General features: G+C 39.0%; 1 protein-coding gene across 2 annotated transcripts in view; it reads right to left on the bottom strand.

The window, feature by feature from the left end:
• PITPNM3 (PITPNM family member 3) overlaps window positions 1-20,985 on the bottom strand; it is a 118,243-nt gene that overhangs the window by 6,196 nt on the left and 91,062 nt on the right. For both annotated transcript variants that reach the window (XM_027780514.2, XM_055795803.1), the window contains exons 10-18: window positions 16,786-16,956; window positions 11,201-11,395; window positions 10,333-10,481; window positions 7,239-7,355; window positions 6,435-6,551; window positions 3,824-3,972; window positions 1,725-1,874; window positions 675-858; window positions 145-273 (exon numbers count right to left, since the gene is read on the bottom strand). In XM_027780514.2, coding sequence (XP_027636315.1) covers window positions 145-273; window positions 675-858; window positions 1,725-1,874; window positions 3,824-3,972; window positions 6,435-6,551; window positions 7,239-7,355; window positions 10,333-10,481; window positions 11,201-11,395; window positions 16,786-16,956 — 1,361 coding nt within the window. The remainder of the gene's footprint in view (window positions 1-144; window positions 274-674; window positions 859-1,724; window positions 1,875-3,823; window positions 3,973-6,434; window positions 6,552-7,238; window positions 7,356-10,332; window positions 10,482-11,200; window positions 11,396-16,785; window positions 16,957-20,985) is intronic.

Raw genomic sequence — 20,985 nt, 5'->3', positions numbered from 1 at the left:
ACTATTCGCCCTGCCAGAAAATGCCTCATCTGAAACCAAAACTGCCCTTCTTTCTCTGAAACACTGCATGTGTCTGTGTGTGTCTGTGCATGCATTCACACTTTCCCCCTAGGACTTCCTGACTGAGTAGCAAGAGTAACTTACTTGACACTGCGCCTGGTATTTCTTTGTTGATCGTCCAACTATGTAGATCTGGGATGGTGACAGAGCCAAAACATTGTACACAGAAATATCCTTCATGGAACCGTATGCGGCACAGATTTTGATGTGGCACTGAAACAAATATTAACTTCCAAAGTGAATGCTCTATTCAACACCATGCACTACAAGGATGGCACTTGTTTTGCAATGAAGCAGTGGATTAGTTTGTTGTTAAACAACCTCATCCTGTAAAGCACAGAAAGCTAAACCTGTCTGCGTGCCAGCAAGAACTACAGATATGCACACAGGAAAGAACAAGCAGTTAGTTTACTTATTTGTCATACCAGGATGTCCCTCTGGATGTTTTATCAGCCTTCCTTGCTCTTTCAAAAATGAGGAAAGAGATGAGGAATGGCATAGAGACTTTGTGATGGCCAGTAAAATTTACTGTTCAAAAGGATGGCAGATCTCTAACTTCACTGAATGACAGTCTTTGGAAAAAAGTTTTAAACCTATAAACACACTTCTAGTACCTCTTGCATGAGATTCCGGAGAAAAATGGTCTTTTGTCGCAGTGGGTCATGAACAAGTCCATCTGAGAAGAAGATCATCCCTTGTGGGAAGTTGTGTTGAGACAACCATGAAACCACACGCTGTTTTTGCATATCTGGACGGCCAGTAATATAGATAATCAGATATCCCAGGTCCTGCCAATGCCTGTCAGAAACAGCACATAAATTATGTAGGTGCAGAAAGAGAAACAATACCCACTGGTCAGGTCAGCATTTCTTTGCTCAGCACAGACCCAGACAGAAGTTAGATGTTATCTTCCAACAAGTGGAAAGCAGCATGCCCAAGTCTCTGGTCCTGTCGAGAAATTAAGTAACGATGTCTACATCTTGAGGGAGACTGAGGGAAGCAAGAGACTCTTATGCAGTATTTTAGATAAAATTTGAGAGCTATTTAAAAATGTATTTAGAATAGACTACACATCAAGTTCTGCTACCTTTGAAACCTTTAAGATTTTCTGCCATTTCAGCTGTAAGGAGTAGAAACCCTTGAAAACTGACATCCCTCCATTCCCATGCAAGTTCTTAAATGACAGCTGTTACTTCCCCACCCAGTGTGGCATTAACAGACTTGCAAGAATGGATTAAAAGGGCTTTTAATTTTTCCTCCAAAAAAACCTCTTGTATTCATGGCACTGGATATTTTTGAAGCAGAAGTATGTCCTTATTTGAAGGTAATGAAACACAAAATACACTCTTTGCTTATCACAGTAACACATGGAATCATTAATTCACTGTACACATTTTAAGGCCGTATTCCCAAGAAGCAGCTTGTAATCTTTAGGCAATTTACACCACAAATTTCCAAGTAAACCATAGCATTCTAAGACCCCTCTGAAAATCAGGCAGGCCTGACGTCCAACCAAATATAGAAATACATCTGGAAAGAATCCTGGCCTCTAAAGAAGTATTTAGTAAAAAAAAACAACCCACCTGTTCTGCCCTCTTCCTTCTTATTATGTTCGAATAGAACAGTCAGAGATATAAAAAGTGAAGTGTGCAAACCTCACTTACCTGACAACATCAACGGCCCCAGGTCTGACTTTGGGGTCACTTCCCATAATTGAAACACTTGCTGCAAATGAACCATCAATGCTAAACACAACACATTCCATTCCTTGGGGAAGCACAGTCAGGTAACTTGCAGCACTGCTCTGGTCCCCTCTGGAGAGTCAAAGCAATAAAAACATTTAAAAAACAAAATGTCAGAATGTATTTTCTGCATGTTCTAGTTAAGGCCTGAAATTAGATCTGTCTGGATCTAGAGCTTCAAAAATCACTGTCAAATAAGGCTTCTGATTTCAGTCCTATGTGAGGCAATTAAAACTTAAGCTTTTAGGAACCAACTTTCCAAGGAGAAATTCGGGAGCTGACTTTAATAAGAAATCCCATGTGTATGAATACCTAAAAGAATCAGGAAAAAGCACTCCAAAACAGCCTGAAATACTCAAACACGCTACCTGTCTATATATGTACACATATAAGACATGAATGCTATGTATATGCACATACACAGCACGGAAATTGGCTACCTTTTTTTCTGGCAGTCTACAGTTACTGGTAAATTATTAGAAATTGCAATGGAAGAACTGATATGCTCCTTTTGTTGGCATGTACAACACATATCAGCTTTTCTGCACTAGATAAACAGTTGGTAATACTATTAAATACCCATCCCTCTATCCTTGCAAATTACAATGAGAATGACAATACAGAAAAGGGGTGGGGGGGGAGGTAAAAAAAAAGCCTACCCCAAACCACCAAAAGAGAAATGCAATCATAGATGGCTTTTCTCATGGGAAGGCACGTGAGATACAACCTTCTCCTCACGATGTATTTTTCCCAAGAGGTCTTGACATTAAGAGACTAATAAAGCACAAAGTGAACCAAAGCTCTTACCATCCCATGACCTCATGTTCCCTAAAAAAATGTAATCTGAAGACCACAGCTTCTTTCCTTTAGAAAGATGACTATTGTATGATCTAGAAATTTGTATCCGATGATGAAGATTCTTACAATATGTATGCATAGCTTAATAAGCAGAAGCAGGACAATTTATTTCATTCCTGTTTTAAACTTACTCCTGCAGTCTAAAAGCCCATAGGAGCTTAGCTTCTGAATACACTTGATCTGTTTTTAGGTAACTCTCCTGTCTTGAATTGATTGTTCTGTTACACTGAACTAAAACATTTCTTCCTCCTCAATTAGCCCTACATAAGATTGCAAATCGATTTTGGCCTTGGGTGAACTGGTGGGTAACAACACATTCTGTTTCAGTCAAATTCATCCCACTGATTTAGCTGCCAAAGTAGGGATTCAAAGGAAGCTGTAAAGCTACTTCCTAAGTGGCTAGGCAGTGCAGTATTAAACTAAGGCTCCTTTATTAAACTAAACTAGACATTTATTAAACATATTTTTTTAAAAAAAGCACAGCTACCCCAGTCCTGCACCTAGGCCAACAAATTTTATTTCCCACATCTTCACACTTCATACTTTACTTAGCACAGAGATTTTTAAGAAATGCTGGAGAGCTGATTGGTTCTATCTCAATGAATTGTTATTTTCAGATGCTGGGTTGTTGGCTTTTTTTTCCTTTTTCCCCACTGAGAACAAGCATCGTCTTGAGTACACAATTAAGGTAACTCTTTTGATCATCCTGACATTAACAGATATAAACAGGTGGCTGAGAGCAAGGCAGTACATCTTTTACTGTTAATTTCAACAAGAAAAGCTTCTTATCAGTCCGAAGAACACAAAACCATACCCTTCAGCAGTCTTTTCCCCAATGAACAGGCTGCAAAATATCCCAAGTCATAAATTCTTGCCACAAGAAGACTGATTGCAGTCATCCAGTCCACATTATTTTGCAAAACCAAGTGCTCCTAAACTGAATTGCACTGAGGGTTTGTGTTGCAGTAGAGATAAGCCCATTGGCCTAGGCACCTCCAAGCTGGCCGGTAAACAGATGATCACTGCTTTAAATCTAAGCTGGCAACACAGTGACAAGAACAAGAAAAGGAAACTGACAAAAATATCTCTCTGCACCCCCTTCAATCTTACACACCTTCGTGTCTTCCTGATCACAACAACCCATCACAGCTTGAAGCCATTACCTGACCACCATTTTGATGGGATACACACCAACTCTCAGTCTCTTTTGTTTGGGTATGTTGTAGGATATCCGGCCACTGCTGTTGGATATCTCTGTGTCAAAGTACACCCACCTACCCGAAGATGGCTCAGTCATTATGAAGATATCAACCTGCAAAAACACCAAAACAGTCATCTAGTGTGATAGCAGGCAATGCCCCTATTTACAAGGCCTGCCAAGCCTATATCACGTTAGTATCTTCAACTATGGCTTGTACTAAAAGCTTACAAGGAAGTTTGAAGGAACTTGCACATCCAGTAAAAACTTCACAGAGGAGCACAATACAAGAGTTTATCACTTTCAACATTTAAAGCACTCAGTTTTAGCACTGCAGGTGTCAAAGAAAGGTACAGAGCTCAGAAATTTGGTAGGAACGCCAAACTAGAAAAAAAGATAATTTCAACTTGCATGTGTGTATTACATTTTTGCACAGTAAACCTACAAAACTGAAAATTCCACCTGGTTATTAGCAAAATGAAATCCTTCTCAAATCATAACCTTGCCTACAAATGCAAAACCTGAACACTTCAAATTATTAGGATTTTTTTTTTCCAAAAGGCTTCATCAATATAGCTTTCTTCAACAGAAATATTTCATCAAAATTAACACCCAGTGTATGAAATACTTTGTCTGACTTGAACTGGCACTTTTTAGCACTAAGTAGATCAGTAAATCTGAAGGAGGTATCTGCCAAGCTCTCCTTCTGCACTTAATTTTTACAGAATTTAGGCATACAAGGTTTATGTGGACTTCAATGCTCAACAGGCAGCCAGCCAGATATTCTACAAGATCCGCCAGCAGCTTACGAGATCATGCTTTTGTACGGGTATCTTTGATAACTCTGCAGATAGGCTCTTGGATATAATGATGTTACGTGACATTGGGATGTAACTGTAACACTAAATTTATTCTGAACAGATGAAATTCAGAACTGATTTTTTCAAGGGATGAGCTTTCGTGCAAGGAAAGAAACGACAGGTATTGCTGAATCAGAAGCGTTACCAGGACCAAACAATGGGTTTATTCCTTTCTTCTGCTTTTTGACTGCAAAGTGAATTGACAGTTTGAATACAGATGTGTACCAACTTCCTCTTTCCCACTAGGGAAGATGGGAAAGGAATGGCCTTTCCTCCGACAGATTCAACGGTCTTGTGATAAAAACTGTTTCTTCTACTTTCTGCACTGTACCAGTTACAAAGTGTCCAACTTTTGACCTGAGGCATTGCTAGGATATAGGCATAAATAATGCATGTTAAGAGATCCATTACAGCAGCCTTCCTGACTGTAGATGTAATTGAAGATCTTCAATGCAATCTAATACACTCAGATAAATTTAACTGATGTTTTGAACTTTTGAGAAACGACACAATGAGGAAATTACTAAATCTTGGAACCATACAATTTTGGTGTTCTTCAAAGGACCACTAATGATCCCTTTGTGCCAGAAGAACCTTATCAATGAATAAAATGTGATCAGATTGAAGAAATTTATAAAAGCTGATGAAGAAATTATTAAAATCTTCAAAATCAGACAAAATCTGTGATCCTGTCTTGCCGTAAACTCAAGCAATGGGGCTGCTTTCAGGTTTTTTTACAAACCATATGCAACAAGATTGAAGCAGTGACAGTCTTAAAAACACAACTGTAACTTAGATTGACAGTTCAATATGTACCAGCACAGGCATGCTGAATTCTATGACAAAATCTTAGAAGCAGCACATCACTTATGTCTTGTGGAGTTGACTAGCAACACCCAGCTGTGACAGAAGCATGGTCATCAGAGACATGGTTCCAGAAACATCCATCCCTCCTCTGGACTAGCAAATATACTCCAAAGAAGGCATGCCATCAGCAGGCTGATCCCTGGAGGGATCAGGTTAGTGCTGCATCTTAGCAGAATGGCATCCACAAAACAGGCCAAGTAAAAGCCTCCACGCTTCAGTTTCACCCTCAGCTCAGCAGCATCGCTCTTAATTTCCACAAAAAATCTTAAGTGTCAGTGAATATGAACAAATGTGTTCATTTAATGCTTGGCTTTGTTAGCTGTAAGGCTGGCTACTGCAGGCAGCTTTAGGAGTGACAGTTCCAATTGTGTCATATTATTACTAAAATTCTGAAACTAATCTTTACTCTTCCATGTATAAGAGAAACAGCAGCCACCTAGCCTCTAGAATCCCTGTTCCTTTATCTAGTTGTCTTACCTAGATAGAGGGATATACATTTTTCTTTTAGTGATTTGCCAACCACTATAAAACTCTTTCCTCGTTGCTCAAGAAGTTAATAGTCTCCAGTAGGTGGTACAATTGGATGGCAGGTTGACAAATCACTGCACAGCACTCATCATGACCCAGAGGAGACGGTCAGCATCATGTAAGGATGAAAACTGGGAAAAAGGCCAGCTATCAGGAAAGCCCACTTACAGCTGATTTTTGCCAAAGTGATGGGGGCTAGTGACATACCTCTCCTCACTGTAAGGCTTTCTCTGGTACTGTACACTCATGTATAACATGCAACAACTGTTTCTAGTACAAGTTGATTCAGAAACACAAGGAAATTGATTACTCAGACTTTACCTTTTCACCTGTTAAAGCCACCATGTCCAAAGGTCCATACATAAAGCGCCCGACTAGTACCTGAGGGCCATCTTCTGCTGCAATGACATCATTAGCTCGGTGATTAGCAGTCACATTCTGAAATGAGAGCAGAAAGTGGGAAAGGTAGTGTTTGCTTTTGTAATGAGGCTACTGTCTCTATTATGATCTTATGAACAGTAACACAGAAACAGTCCTGGACAGTGTCTGAGGTATGTAACAGTGCACCTTAAAGCATCTAGCATAACTGTGCTCCTGTTTCAGCTGGAGCATATTTCCAGTAATGGTGCGTTCCTGAATAGACTTTCTATTAAGAATGCTCAAGATGACCAAATAAGAGAGAACATTCAAGGGAATACCAATTATCTTTCACTTCAAGTGGTACCATAAATTCACATGATTATGTGCAAGACACATGCATCTTAACTGACATTTCTAACTGAAGTAGCATTTGAAGAATGAAGAAAAGATTTTTTTTCTTGATTTATGGATTCATCTAGCATATAAGAAAATAGAAGAACAACCTCTTTGCTGAACTGGAACTTCAGGCCCCTCTGTTACCTAAAGAAAGAAATGTACTTTCTCCCAACAGGCAGTGATGAACCAAGAATAAAATGTTCCTATTCCATAACTGTTAATTTGTTTGCCTCTGGATTATGTTAATAGTTTTCAGCTCTTTAATAATATTCAGTTATATAAACTCATGCTTTGGGAGATCAAACCCCATTTAAATTGCTCTCAAATCCAAGTTCCATAGCTGCCACATATATTAAGATTTGTACTCACTCTCAATTTGACATGTGTCCTTTTGCGTAGCCATTTTTCTCGTGGATTGGATGGACTCAGTGTTGCCGGATCCAGGTTGTCATTTTCCTTCAAATTTACATTTTCATACCTCATCACCTGAAATTATATTAATATTTTAATAAACAGTGTGTGGCCTGCGGAGTCCAGGTACTTGGCAAAGAAAGGGAAAGTACACTGATGCCCCAGCTGAATGATACTGCAGAGCCAAAAGCACAATGAAAGCAGAAAAAGGTACATGCCATATGTTCACATTAATTGTATAAACAAATAATATAATATTTATTTATATATATATAATTTTATAAATAAATAATATAAACTGCTTTCACTCTGTGGGCCAGTACTTAACCTCAAGTACTTACCAAACAGCTTTTTTCATTCACAATAGAGCTTGCACATTCTTCCAGAGAAAATAGTGAACATTAGGATAGTATCACGTGACAGTCACCTCATCTGCTCATGGTCTGCAAAGTCAGTAAAGCAGCTTAAGGCCACAGAAGTATTTTTAAATGTCCTGTAAGGGGCAGAGGTCAGATTCCTGACTCCACCTGTATTGATTTTCTATACATACAGTCAGACAAAATTGCTCTTATCGCCTTTTGGATATTACTCACCGCTGCAGTGGGTGATAGGTTCTGGATGTGGCCTGTGGCTAGTAACGTCTGATGATAAGAGGACTGTAGCTTGTGACCATACAGAAACCCAATATGTTATACAAGCTACACATTCCTACAACCTAAATATCACATGCTTACCAAGAAACTTACATGTCAAATTCATGTGGGTTATGCCCTGTTTCAACTGAAACCACAAGCCCTGTCTTACCGAAATCTGTGGGTTGCACTCTGGGATCACGGACAGTGTGAGGCTACTTCATTTTGAGCAAGAATTAGACTCATCAGCCTCTTTCACAACCTGGCAGAAAATTACTCAAGCTGAACAGTTGGTTTTCTGTGCTGAAGTTTTCCACCCTGGGTACCCTTCCTGGAAGAGTGGCCTAGAATCATTTTGAAAGATGTCTCATATGAAGTCCCTTGACTAAAATCCTGCTGCATTCAGCCTTAGCAAAGCAGTTGGCTTGCAACAAATCATAGTACTGCTGAGAGGTCAGTGTGGTTTTTAACAAATTCGCATAAATTCTATTCACTGGAGGTCAGGTGCATGAAATACATGCATACCCAACAGTGCATTCAGGAGCCATTAGCCTTAACCTTAACCCCCAGCAAGGGCAGAATGTCCAGACTATGCTGGAACTAACCAGTCCTTTATGTAGTGCTGTAAGGCCACATATTGCTTTACATGCACGCTCCACATGCTTGAAGAGCTTACTAAATTCTAAAAGCTGTAAAGCACATAAAACCCCCCACATTAAAAAAACCCCAACAGCAACACAACTTGATATTAAGGTGCAGAAATAACAAGTAGAATAAAGCAGGAATGATTGCTAACAGACAACTGGGCTCAGGGAGGCATTTGGAAGGAAAAATGGGAGAATGCTGTGATGGATTCAAGGCAAAAAACATCCTGAGAGAGAAGACGAGACAACAAGAGCTATAAGAGACCTGCAATGTAGAAGAGAAATGTCTATGTACAATTATCTAGGGCCTCTGAACAGAAAAAACATGGATTTGCATCCTGTTGCTTCCAGTAGAGACCTCTCCTCTCCTCTGGGATAAGCATCAAATAAGATTCCTGTTCTGGAGACCGTTTTTGTTCATGGAAAAACTCTTCAACTTTTTCTTTGTCTTGGTTATGGTGACACTAGTTATAAACAATTTTTTTTTAAATCAGCTTGTAAAATTCTGCACTGCTTAATGATACATTTTGACTGGAATCAGATACACTAAAGGATGTTCTGAAGGGACAGCAAGAGGTTGAAGGACTCTGAGAATTTCATCTATTAAGCCCAGCAGTTAGAAACTCTGCAAGTGGTCTGGTTACCAGCCAGACTGTCTGCTGCACACTCCACTCACAGACTGACATATAAAGAAGGGGATCTGGTACAATTGCACAGTCTGACTCAGCAGCAGTTCTGGACTGGAGGGAACTGAGCCACTGAGATTCCATTCCCAGGAGCTACCGGTAGGTGAGCCTCCAGGGTACTAACTTCATTGACAGCAGCACTGGAGGCAGGAGGTAGAGGCAGTTAACTCTCAGAGACCAGCTAAAAGGAGTTGAGAGAGAGGCAGCCACACTGACACCTGCCAAATTGTTTTAATGAAATAAAGTCACTGTGCTGTTTTCTACATTATCCTCTCTACTGTTTGCCTGGCAGCAGCTGTTTCACCTGCTGGATGTAAAAAACACACTGATTCTTGTGTTAATCCAGATTAAACTGCTTGTGACTGGCTTTTGGGTGAGTCACTTTGGGCTTTTGGACGGACACTTATCCTGCATGTTTTAATTGAACACCACTTACGTTTGTGGGTTTTTTTAACCCCAGATGAGATTTCTCAGCCTCACCACTTTCTCTAGAGGTCAGAGCACTGCATCCCTAAGTCACTGCGAGCTGCTGTCTAATTATTGACACAGTAGGAACAAGAGACCCATCATACGACTCAGAAATAAATTCTGAGGAGACAGTGCACACAATGCCTTGAAATACTCTAGTACAGTTACAAGACAGACTTAATTTTCTTATGAGAGCAGTACTTTCAAACTGCCACTTTATTATCAAATGTATGCTAATAATTTGATATTAGTAGAAATACATAATTAAATAAGGCTGGAGATAGCCTATTCCTTCAGAACCAAGAAGAGATTAATATATAATACAGGGTTATCCTGATCTGGGGCGTGGGAAGGGTGAGTAAGGTATGCACGACAGTGCATTATTCCCAGTCACACAGCCAGCAATAAGAACACCGGCTAGGAGTGCTAACAGTGGGCTCACTGTCCCCTTCACCTCTCCAGTAAATCCACATCTGTCATTCCTACATGCAGCTGTATGTGATGCAGTCACAGTTAGCCATCTAACTGAACTAAAGATTAAAAGATTGATCCTGCTTGGAAGATGCAATTATCAGTTACAAGGTTATTCATTGCAGAGAAAAAAAATAAAGATATCAATGACCTGTCTTAAGATGAAGGCTACAACATCTGTCGATTCCCAGTAGCTGGCATGGAAGAGATGCGGCAGGGCCACAGTTGGAAAGGCTGTCAGCACATCTGGACAATACAAGGCATAATCTATTCGTTTTGTTCCCCACCACTTTGCAGTAACTATAAAAAACCCAAACAAAACAGCATCACATTTCTGTAAGATATCTTCTTAATAAATCTCTTGCTGTCTTTACACTTAAGCTAGTTAACTGAATGAAGTCTTCTGCTTTTTTAATCTTGACATTTAGAGTCTGTTAAAGGTATCTGTCAAACACCAAAATACTGTTTTCACTGACTGCATCATCACTTAACTGTCTGCAATTTAACCAGTTCTATTGTATCCAATTTTTGGGAAGCAGAAATCACCTCAGTTTGATTCCCATTGCTTACTGGTCCACAGCAAATGTACAGTGAAAGACTAGTACTTTTATGATCATGTTATAGAGTAAGAATTGCAAATGCTTCCCAAATAGTGAACTAAATATTGATGTACGGTTACAATCCGTAACAGGACAACATAGTGATTTATAGCACTTTTAATTATGGGTATGTTTCTTCATACCTGGAACATGCTTCTAAATCCCTGCTAGCATGAAACGCTTAAGTGGCACCTTAATATAAAACTGTGACTTTACTTTCATTACTTCATCTACTTAATTACAAACAGAAGAGGAAGCTAAATTGTGTTATGTAAAATTGCAGCAACTTAGGCTGTTCTAATTCTCCCCAAATTTCCAAGCAGATAATTCTCCTTTTCAGAATAAACTTTTCCACAGAAAGGATGTGGAGGGAAGGGTTGTTGCTGTATCAGACAGCACACAGCACCAGGCTTCACTCACTGTTGGTGAGGTATGCTGACGGCAAGCTTTCTGTTGACCCTGAGTTTTCACTGTTTGTGCTGGCCAAGCTCAACTTCCTTGGTTTTCCTTGTGGCTGATCAGATGCGTTTGGAGATCCAGGACTCTCCTGAGAGAAAGGTATGTTCAAAGAGCTGTTCTCAAGGAACAGAGCACTGTGGCTGTGGATAGCATCACCTGCAGGTTACAGAAATGAAAATAATTTAAAAAAACCCAATGTGATGAACAATATGGCTTTGAAACTAGTGTGTGTGGTTTTCTGGCTGGTTTTTTTGTTGTTGGTGGTTGAGGGTTGTCTTTGTTTTTTAATATAGAGCTAATGAGCATTTTCCTGAATAGTATGAGATTTAATGACCATGGATGAAACTCCTTCAGAATGAATAGGACAGCATGACTAAATGGAGAAAGCATACCCTACCACCATCAAAATGCATGGCAGCACAAGGAGCTGCCCTGAAACTGAATCAGAGGAACAACTATATTCTAGCACTTTGTGATGGGTATGTAGTTTGGGCAGATGATGTTCAATTGTAGTTTCCATGGGAACATGTGCTTTGAGTTTTCATTAAATAAACTGCAATGTACTGTTCTTTCAAAGGAATCTCGTTGACATCATACGGTAAGGAAAGCTATGTGCGGCTACAGGAAAGATCAATGGAGGTAAAAAGAATAGAAGGATAATTTTATTTTCCCTTGTCTCAGGCAAACTATATATATAGACTGCAAAACAGACAACTGAAAACACAGTGCTGCTTTCTATTACTTACCGCACAAGATGAGGAAGTATTATACGCTCTTTGTAGTGAAAGAAGCAGCACAAAGAAGTAAAAGGTCTGATTCTATGTCATAATAAATACTGAACAGCAAGGCTCCTTCTCACAATAAACCCCAAATCACATGGCCTAAAATATCACAGCAAATCAGTTCACTGAAGAGACTAGCTGAATCCACAGACATAAGCAGTGAGGAACAGGGAACCTGCCAAATTGCATGCCATTGGGGTCTATCTGACCCAGAATCCTGATTCAAACATCAAACAACAGGAAATACCACAGAAAATGCAATGAATCCCATAAATGAGAGCTGTATCTCCATGAAGTGCTCATGATTGGCAGTGTTCTGACGCATACTTTCCGCTTCCCCTTCCAAAAGATTCAGGGAAATAAAAAGGGTTGTTAAAAATAAATTTTCTACTTCTGAATTGTTGCTCTGCTGAAACAGTCACAGTTGTAAACTGACCCTAATCCAATCCTTCCACCCCCATCATAATTTTGCAAGAGCTTTGGTTTTTCATTCCCACTAAAATGGAGAAGGAAAGAGAAGTAAAAAAAGTAACTGCACAGAACAGAAACATGTTGACATCCAGCATATCTGTTAGCCTTTTCCATATTACTGAACAGCTTAAGACCACCTTGGTAAGGGGTCTGGTGCCTTGAAACCTGCATATTTTGTAATACTGTTATTCTAAGCTAAGTAACCCTTCTTTCTATAAAGTAATCAAATCAATAAAATGGAAGGTATTTTTTGCGGGTTTCCTATTTCCTGAATAATTTTTATTTCAAACAGGTTGAGCAGCCTGCCTTCACCTCTGTAGATCTGGTTGTTGTTGAATTGTAAGGGAGGACAGAGAGTAACTGGTTAGAGATTAATAAAATACATGTAATCCTTTTTTTTTTTTTTTCTATAAGCCCTGTGCTCAACTTTTGACTAGGACAGTCTACTTGCATAATCCTTCCATTTGAATAACTGAAACTGATTACTTCCCACCCACTCAAAACAAGCTTTCTCACGGCTCTGAGTGCCACTAAAGGTTCTTGTCATTCATCCTACTAACAGAAATTTACTATCATGTAAAATATTATTAATGTTTTTATAAGAAATAAAATAAAGGCAGATCATGTTACAGAGTCTCATCTAGGATAATTATGACAGTTACAGCCAATACAGAGGCAAAGCAACTTCCTCTAGGCCACACAGTAACCATCCCCAGAGAAAATTAACAGTAATTTATTTTATGCATATACAATTGGAGAAGTACTGTGCTTTTAGACCCTAACTTCTGTCTATCCACAATGAAGCAGACTCGTTGAAACAGCCATAGTCTAGACTGGCACTCCTGCATATTCCTTATAAATGAAACTTAGCAAGAGAAAATTTTTGAAATTATTTCAATTCTGCTGCAAAGTAAAAATGTGAGGTCGAAAGGTCGAAACTCAAACACTAAAGAAGATTATGTTTATCTACATTCTGCTATGTCAAATGTCTAAAAAGTAGGACAGGTTGAATCCAGGTGTTTTGAATTAATACATAACAAGCATATTTTTAACCCCCAAGTAGATATAATGTATCATGTCATAAGCAGCAGAGCAAAAAAAGGAATTCAATCCCCCGCGTTAGTAAGCATCAAAAGACATGACTGGTGGTAGACCAAAGACCTGTCACAAAGCTAAGGCTCACTTACAATAGCTGCAAAACCACTTTGATTATGAAATGGCAGCTAGGCAGCAGCTGAGAAAGCTGCTGTTCAATGAAAGGTCAAAGACAGCACAGCTTTCTCTGGGCTGTAACATCACGTGAACTTTGTACCTCACCCTTAGAGTGAAAAAAACCCCATCAATTAATAAGTTGCACTTTTGTCTGAACCACTACCTACTGCTATGTCTTCTGTCAGCAATCACCATAGATGAAAGAGTTATGAAGATAAATGTTTTCTCCACCTGCTCTGTATGTCTGGTAGTGCTTTCAATACAATTTCTTTTACTTTCACTTGTCTGTATGTCACAGCAACACAAGATAAATATTCCCTTAAAAGGTGACTTCTGAAAAAGTGCAATGCCTTCCATCTACCCAGTGCATAGGCTGAAGATACCTCATATATTAAGCTTAATCTCTGCTCATTTTTCTTTCTCTTTGCATATAACGTCTTGAGTGTTCTATACATTCAGAAAACTGAATTTAAATAATGCCTCAAATCATTTTATCTTATTAAGCTATCTTATCAACAAGCCTAATAATATCGTCACTTTCACATTAGGAATTGTATCATTCCTGTATCAAGAAGATACAGTTGCAACTGACCAAGTAACTGACAGGAAGAGGAATAATTCTCTGGGCTAGTCAAGTCTCTGTGATTGCCAAAATCAAGCCTGGTAAGAGTCAGCTTTCACCATTGCTAGACTCTTAATGGTCCAACACACACACAAACAATACCACATTACTACAAACTGAATGAGCCTGGGGGCAGACCTAATGGTAAGTATTGATGCCTGCTGGATGCAAAAGGCAATTGTCTAGATAAATATGTGTCCTGCTCTCTAAGTCCTGCCATTTAAGTCTTAGATGTTTTCTGAATCTCAATGAAAAAAGTAAATTTGATAAACTAAAACCTTCAAGATAAACCCTATGCACAGAGCAGCTGGCTACAAGAGCTTCATTTGCTTGGCAAGAACTGAAAGACAGCTATAGAAATCTGCTCCCTGCCCCAGTTTTCATCACGTTCTCCAGGCTGTGTTATTGCTGAACCGTTTCTATGAATCATACGGTGGAATTTCTAGTAGTACATTTTTTTCATGCAGCTTCCAAATCAGAATTTTTTTCCACAGAGACACCTATCAGGAAAGTCAGACAACAGAATTACTTCTTACTTTAATCATCAGCTCTTATGAGAAAAGAAACAGGGACCGAGATCGTTCAATGACATGCAAGATTATCAGAAAAGGCTGGTTTGGGCAGTGTATAATAATTAAGAGTTTGGTGTAACTAGGTCTCATCTTAACTGATTAGTAAACTACCATTCCAGTTGACACCATGAAGGCTCTCATTTTAAGAAATACTTTCACAGCCCAGATATCAAAGAAAGGGGGGAAAAAATGAGAGTCACTAGAATGAATTCTTTGTGAATGAAAAACCTTAAATTCCAAGAGAACCTCAAAGCACTTCCACTTATTTGGGAGGATTTCACATTCATTGAAATATAACGCAGCTTAGGTCTAAAGCATGGCAATGATTTGACTCCGTGCAGACATTTAAATACAAAACCATATCATGGAACATTTGCTGATCATTAGCACTCAGAAATTTTTCTTTTATAAAACATCCAACAGACAGGGTTTTCCAAATTCACATGTTCTGTAGGGGAATCTTCTAACCCAGTACCTTAGAGGAACTCAAAAAACCACCAGTTATTCCCAAATCACTTATAAAGCCTCTGCTTCAAGAATAACTGAAGGGTTTACTTAAACCCAGCAAAGCTGGTAAAACGTACCAGCACAAGGTTTTCAATTCAAAAAGTAACCTAAGGGAACTATTCTTCCTATGACAGTTATTTAAAGGAGGGTTCAAGTTTGCAAGATACCCTTAGATGTGTCTCAGTGACAGAATGTGTGTCTAATTAACCAGCAAGATTTCCAAGTGGACAGTCAGCCCTTATAACAACTCCAAGTCAGAACACAAAGAAGGGAATGCACTTCCATTGAAAGAAAACTCAGACATGGAGGTGAGGAGAGAGCACATACTGTCTAGTTTGGATTGTCCCCCACCTCAGCTATTCCTTAAGTCAGTTCCTGAGAGACAACCAGATCTTTACATGTTTCAATGGAGCCAACACCTAGAAACCAACCTTCTGCAACTCAAGATCCACTGTTGCTTTTCAAACACTGATTTAACCAAACTGATCTGCATCTAATGTACACCATATTTGAGCAGATAAAACAAAGGAGTTCTGTGTATCCTACTGCACAGAACAGGCTCCTGATGATACAGTTCTAGCTCCAACAAACAGAAAACACTGCCATTTTACTGTATTAGCTTCCAACCTGAAACTCTGAATCCTGAAAAGCCTTTTGAAATGTCATACTGAGGACTGAATTCATGTCTGAATCTAGCAAAAATAAATCTAATGTGCATGCAAGTACAGACACACACTAATTGATTTCTTTTTTGCATAATATGACAAGCCAAGATACTTCTTACCTGTATGATTTTATCTCATTTTCTATAAATCAAACCGGCACAATTCCTTCTACTAGCACCTTGCTCATCCATGTCTTCCTCATTCCTCTCCGTAACAGTCTATTTCTGTTCTTTTCTGGATTCAAACATTTATTACTCAAGAGAACTATTGTTTAGCAGCCTACCTAGGAAAAGAGCTATCAAAAACCAATTTGCCCAATGCTCTGACTTGTCTTAGTAGATATCCTCAATAAACCAACCATAAGTGACAAAGAGAAACAGTATCTGGAGATCTAGGCAAAAGGTCAACTAACTGTAAAAATAAATTGTTTAAAATGACAGTCAAAGACATGGTAGTATGCAAGTGACACTTCAACTGAAGCAGCGGTATCACCTTCCAACCCCTCTTTAACACAAGTAGTATCACACAAAGCTCGTATGTTAAGAATGATTTTTTCTTGGTAATCTTCCTTGGTTCCACACTTGCTAAATATGTCTGTGCCATTCTGTCCCTGGTGTTTATGGCACACTGGTATTTCAAATCCTCTTGAGCTGTGTAAAGAGAGAATGCTTAAGAGAACAACAGGTAAGGAGACCTATAAAAACAGGCACTGTACCTAACTGGTGAGATCTTCCATCCCCCAGTGGGTATCTCTGGTACCGTGGGACGCTGAATGGAGGAAGGAGATGGAATCTTTTCTCCAGCAATGGCTCAAGTCTGCAGGCAGAGGGATCAGCAGAGTGAAAGAAACTGTACACTTGGCTGCAGGCTGGACGGACCTGGCATACTTGGATGAGAATGAGACAGAGGAAGAGAATTCAGTATTACTCCTTTACAATTGTCAAGAAGTCTATACAGAAACATGGTTAACATGGTCTTCTGCAAACTCCAGACTAGTATATATCTGGCCATAAGAAGTTTAACTGGTTTGCTATTTTGTATGGAAAGAACACTACACTGCAGAGAAATCACAATCTGAGATGCAGGCATGTAGCAGACATGAAGACCAGCCAGAGAAACACAGAAGGAAGGAAAAAGAAGCTTCAAAATCTTGTAAATACATTATTGAGCATTACAGCTATGATGCTCAGCACTTCAAGTATTTACCAGCAAAATGGTTTGATGGGCCTCTTACATACAGAGAACTTAAATCTAGGTGACAGCAGGAGCAGGTAGGTGTCAGGAAGCACTACAATTTCTGAAGTCACCCTTATGGAAGCTAACGCATAGAAATGAGGTTGCTCACACTATAACAGTAAAGCCATGCTTATGATTATTGCTGAAGGTGTGCAGCTCCTGGGGATTTGGAGTTGCAACTGTAAATGCAAATCTGAAAATCACGTACTCAGCTAATAAGGCATTCTTTTGACTGTTTAGTCATACATAGCACCGAAGCATAACTTATACCCAGACGGGTGATCACATGAGACTGTCAAGGTCTGTAAAATAGTCGGTGTAGTCACTTTTCACCACACCGCACTTCAATCACACTGAGTCTTGCCTGTGCAAGCAAATAAATTCATTATAGGCTCATTAAACTTAGAATGGTTTGTATAGTACTGCCTTACATGTTACAACAGTCAGTTTATTAACTACAAGAGAAAAGGAATGACAAAAGTATTTAAACAATATGTTTGGGAATATTACATCTGCTCTCCATGAACTCCATGTAAGCAAGACACGGTTTCAAACCTGCTGCACTATACAATAAACGCTAAATGTTTTTTTGATAGAATTACTTTCATTGTGGTGGTAACAAAAACCTAGTAATATGTCTGATGTTCTTCCTTAGAAGACATGTTTGGCACAGCACTGTTCCCATGCACAAGCCAAACATATGCTTAATTGGAAACCATGAAGAAAGATGTTAGAGTTTTAATATAAGGTGTCATGGAATATTAGATCTAATGAAGTCTCTAAGTGACATCTCTCCACCCATCATGGAATAAAAAAAACCCCAAAACCCAGAAAAATTAAACCCACACTACTTACTTTCTCATTTTCAAAAGCAACAGTCATGGTATTTGTACATAAGCAAAACTAAAATGAGCAAACTTGATGCTGTACATCTTCCTCTGCTGCAGTCACAGTCACCAAGAGCTACATCAGAAACACTATATTCTTATAGGTTTTCTCAAGTGCTCTCCATTTTGCTGGAAGGACTTTAAAAATTCTCGTTCTGGTACTTGCTGCTACTAACGGTATACAGGGATAAATCTTCACAAAGACTATGTTGATGTTTCTGAGTTCTAAGCTTAATAGCTTAGGAAAAGATTGATACTGAGTTGCAGTATCAGCATTGCCATGAGCAGGTTACCGCAATGCTTGGTTTTGTTCTGTTTTGTTCTATAGAAGCTACAGCACATGCACAGCATTTTTTTTTCTCAGGCTAGTAAGACAATTAACCTTCTATTGATCATAGAAAAAAACCTTCTCAAGATATCCTGAGATAGCTGAAAATACCATTCTCTAGCAGAGCCCAAGTACTTGGGCATCTTAAATCTTAAGTATGATAATGAATCACAATCACATCCATGAGGGCCACACACTTTGTGTTGAACAGTCTAGAAGACTTCATGTCACGAAGATGTCAATACTCACAGCCTCTCAAGAAATTCTCTGGGACATATCTTCCAATAAGAATATACCTATATACAATCCAGTTCTGTCAAACCATGAACTTTTTTCTTCTTTGGACATGCAGTGTGCACTGTATTTTCCATTTACTGACTCACTCCGAGGATAAAGCAACATCTCTTTAATTCTGCAGGATTTTTGTCACATAAAGCAAACAATATGGGTATCTGGGGGCATTAATTGAAGCTTTGTGCGTTATATGTTGTGCCCTTCCCAGCTCTCTTTTTAAAACATTTTAAGATTGTTATCAGTGGCAATTACTAGGTTTCCAGCTGCAAGATAACCAAAACCTATTTGTAATGTCTGTTGTACATTGATTTTTCTAGAAAGGATGGCTCTGTGCATCAACAAGCACATCTGGTAGCAGATGAAAAGAAAGTGGGAGATAATAAGACTGCTTGTAGAGGACACCACAGCATCCTTTCCCTTGCCCACTATCAAATAAATAGGAACTTCATGCCACCTTTGTTCCTTTTCCACCATTAAGCCAGTCATATGCAAACACTATTGCCTGTGAAGTTCTCCAGGAACCAGTATCAAGTACTCTTTTTTTTTTTTTTTAAAATTATTCTCCAAGTAGGGCACAAAATGTGCCCATCTATTTACTGTGCTATGAAAACTAAGTAAATTCTCTCATGTATTCCAGTTAATTGCATCACATGAGAAGCAGAGGAGAAACACCAGCAAGACCTCAAAGATCCAAGACTACTTTTGATGGCTTTCTTCAAGCTGCATTTTTTCAGTATTTGCCAGAAAAAAAGGAAACAGGTCACCTGTGTGAGAGCATTTAAGCACAGCAGAGATTAATTCTTTGCAAGGAAAGTATAATTCTCTTGCAGAGCTCAAGTATTGTGAAATACATTCTGTGAGGTACAGCACTGCCCTGCATTATAATTAAAATCATATTCTGGCAAGCCTAAAACTTTGACATATGTGTTTCGGGGTCTAGTGCTTATAAAGTAAAGCAGTAAACTGGGTATTCTCTTACTAAACTAGAGCTTCCTTCCCTAATGGGTAGTATATTGGTTTACTCTTTCTTTCTTGTCCTGCTTACTGTCAGAGTCAAACATAACGGAAGTGCCTAATGTAATTAAATCAGTTGCCTAATTTCACCTTCTAATACTTCTTGTACAGGAACTTTTCCTATATATGTCTGCCTTCTGTACATGCACAAGAGGCAGATGAGAGACAAAGAAAGCCAAAATACAGTAAGTTATTTTGTTTTTAAAATTGCCACCTAAGACAAATCCCAGTAGCCTCATTTTTACCTTCTTCATGCTTTGCCTGCATTTCAGTGAGGGAAAGGTATGATCAACTTGCAGAGCTTCCCCTGACCCAGTGAACCTACTTCACAATATAAGGTTTCATGAAGGCAACTCTCACCTATGTGAATCCAACATTACTTCTAAAGGGCATGTTTATATGGCCAACAATGACATTTAAATGTAATTGTCACACTTTTGAACACACAAGTGCTTTCACATGCAGCACAGCATCCAAGGGAAGGCTTTCAGACTGCAGAGAATTACACACAAACCGTATCACTTCAGAGCAATCCCTCTTGTAAAAAGCCACAATTCCATTACATTTTCACAATTTTCAATACATGTGTACATTCCCTTGAAGTGAAATGTGATTTAATCTGTGCTCATCGAGACTGACTGATTGGAGGGGCTTTACCACCCAGTCAACTGCTGACAGCCACCACTGACTATAGAAAAGATGTGTCAATGTCTGCCACTGCACTGCCAGTATTTTCTACTTACTGTGCAGTAACTGGCATCTGCTAATCAGCATTTTTCCTCAAAGACTCTAAAAACATGCCTAATGAAACAGATGCATGCTCTATTTCATATGTGATTCCAGATTAAATGTGTCCATTCTAATTCATTAAATGGAAACCACGACGTCTTGCAAAAATATCAATTCTAGCTCAAAGAATTGAATCCATGTGCACAAATTAACACCAACAGATTTTTCTACATGAAGTCCTACAAAAAAAATCCCTCAACTCCCTGCCCCAAACCCCACAGCAAAACCCCCACCCATCTTCAGAGGGAAGTGTTGCTAATCTTGTGCAGAAACCCCGAAGACAGAAAAAATCCTATCAGATTTCTAATGGTCTGAAAGACATGGGTTTGGTAATTTTTGTAATTATGGCAGGTAAAATAACTTTCAG

This window comes from Falco peregrinus, chromosome 2 (genome assembly GCF_023634155.1).
Source record: "Falco peregrinus isolate bFalPer1 chromosome 2, bFalPer1.pri, whole genome shotgun sequence".
NCBI lineage: Eukaryota > Metazoa > Chordata > Aves > Falconiformes > Falconidae > Falco > Falco peregrinus.
Note: the sequence above shows the minus strand (reverse complement) of the source record. Positions and strands in the feature narration are given on the sequence as shown.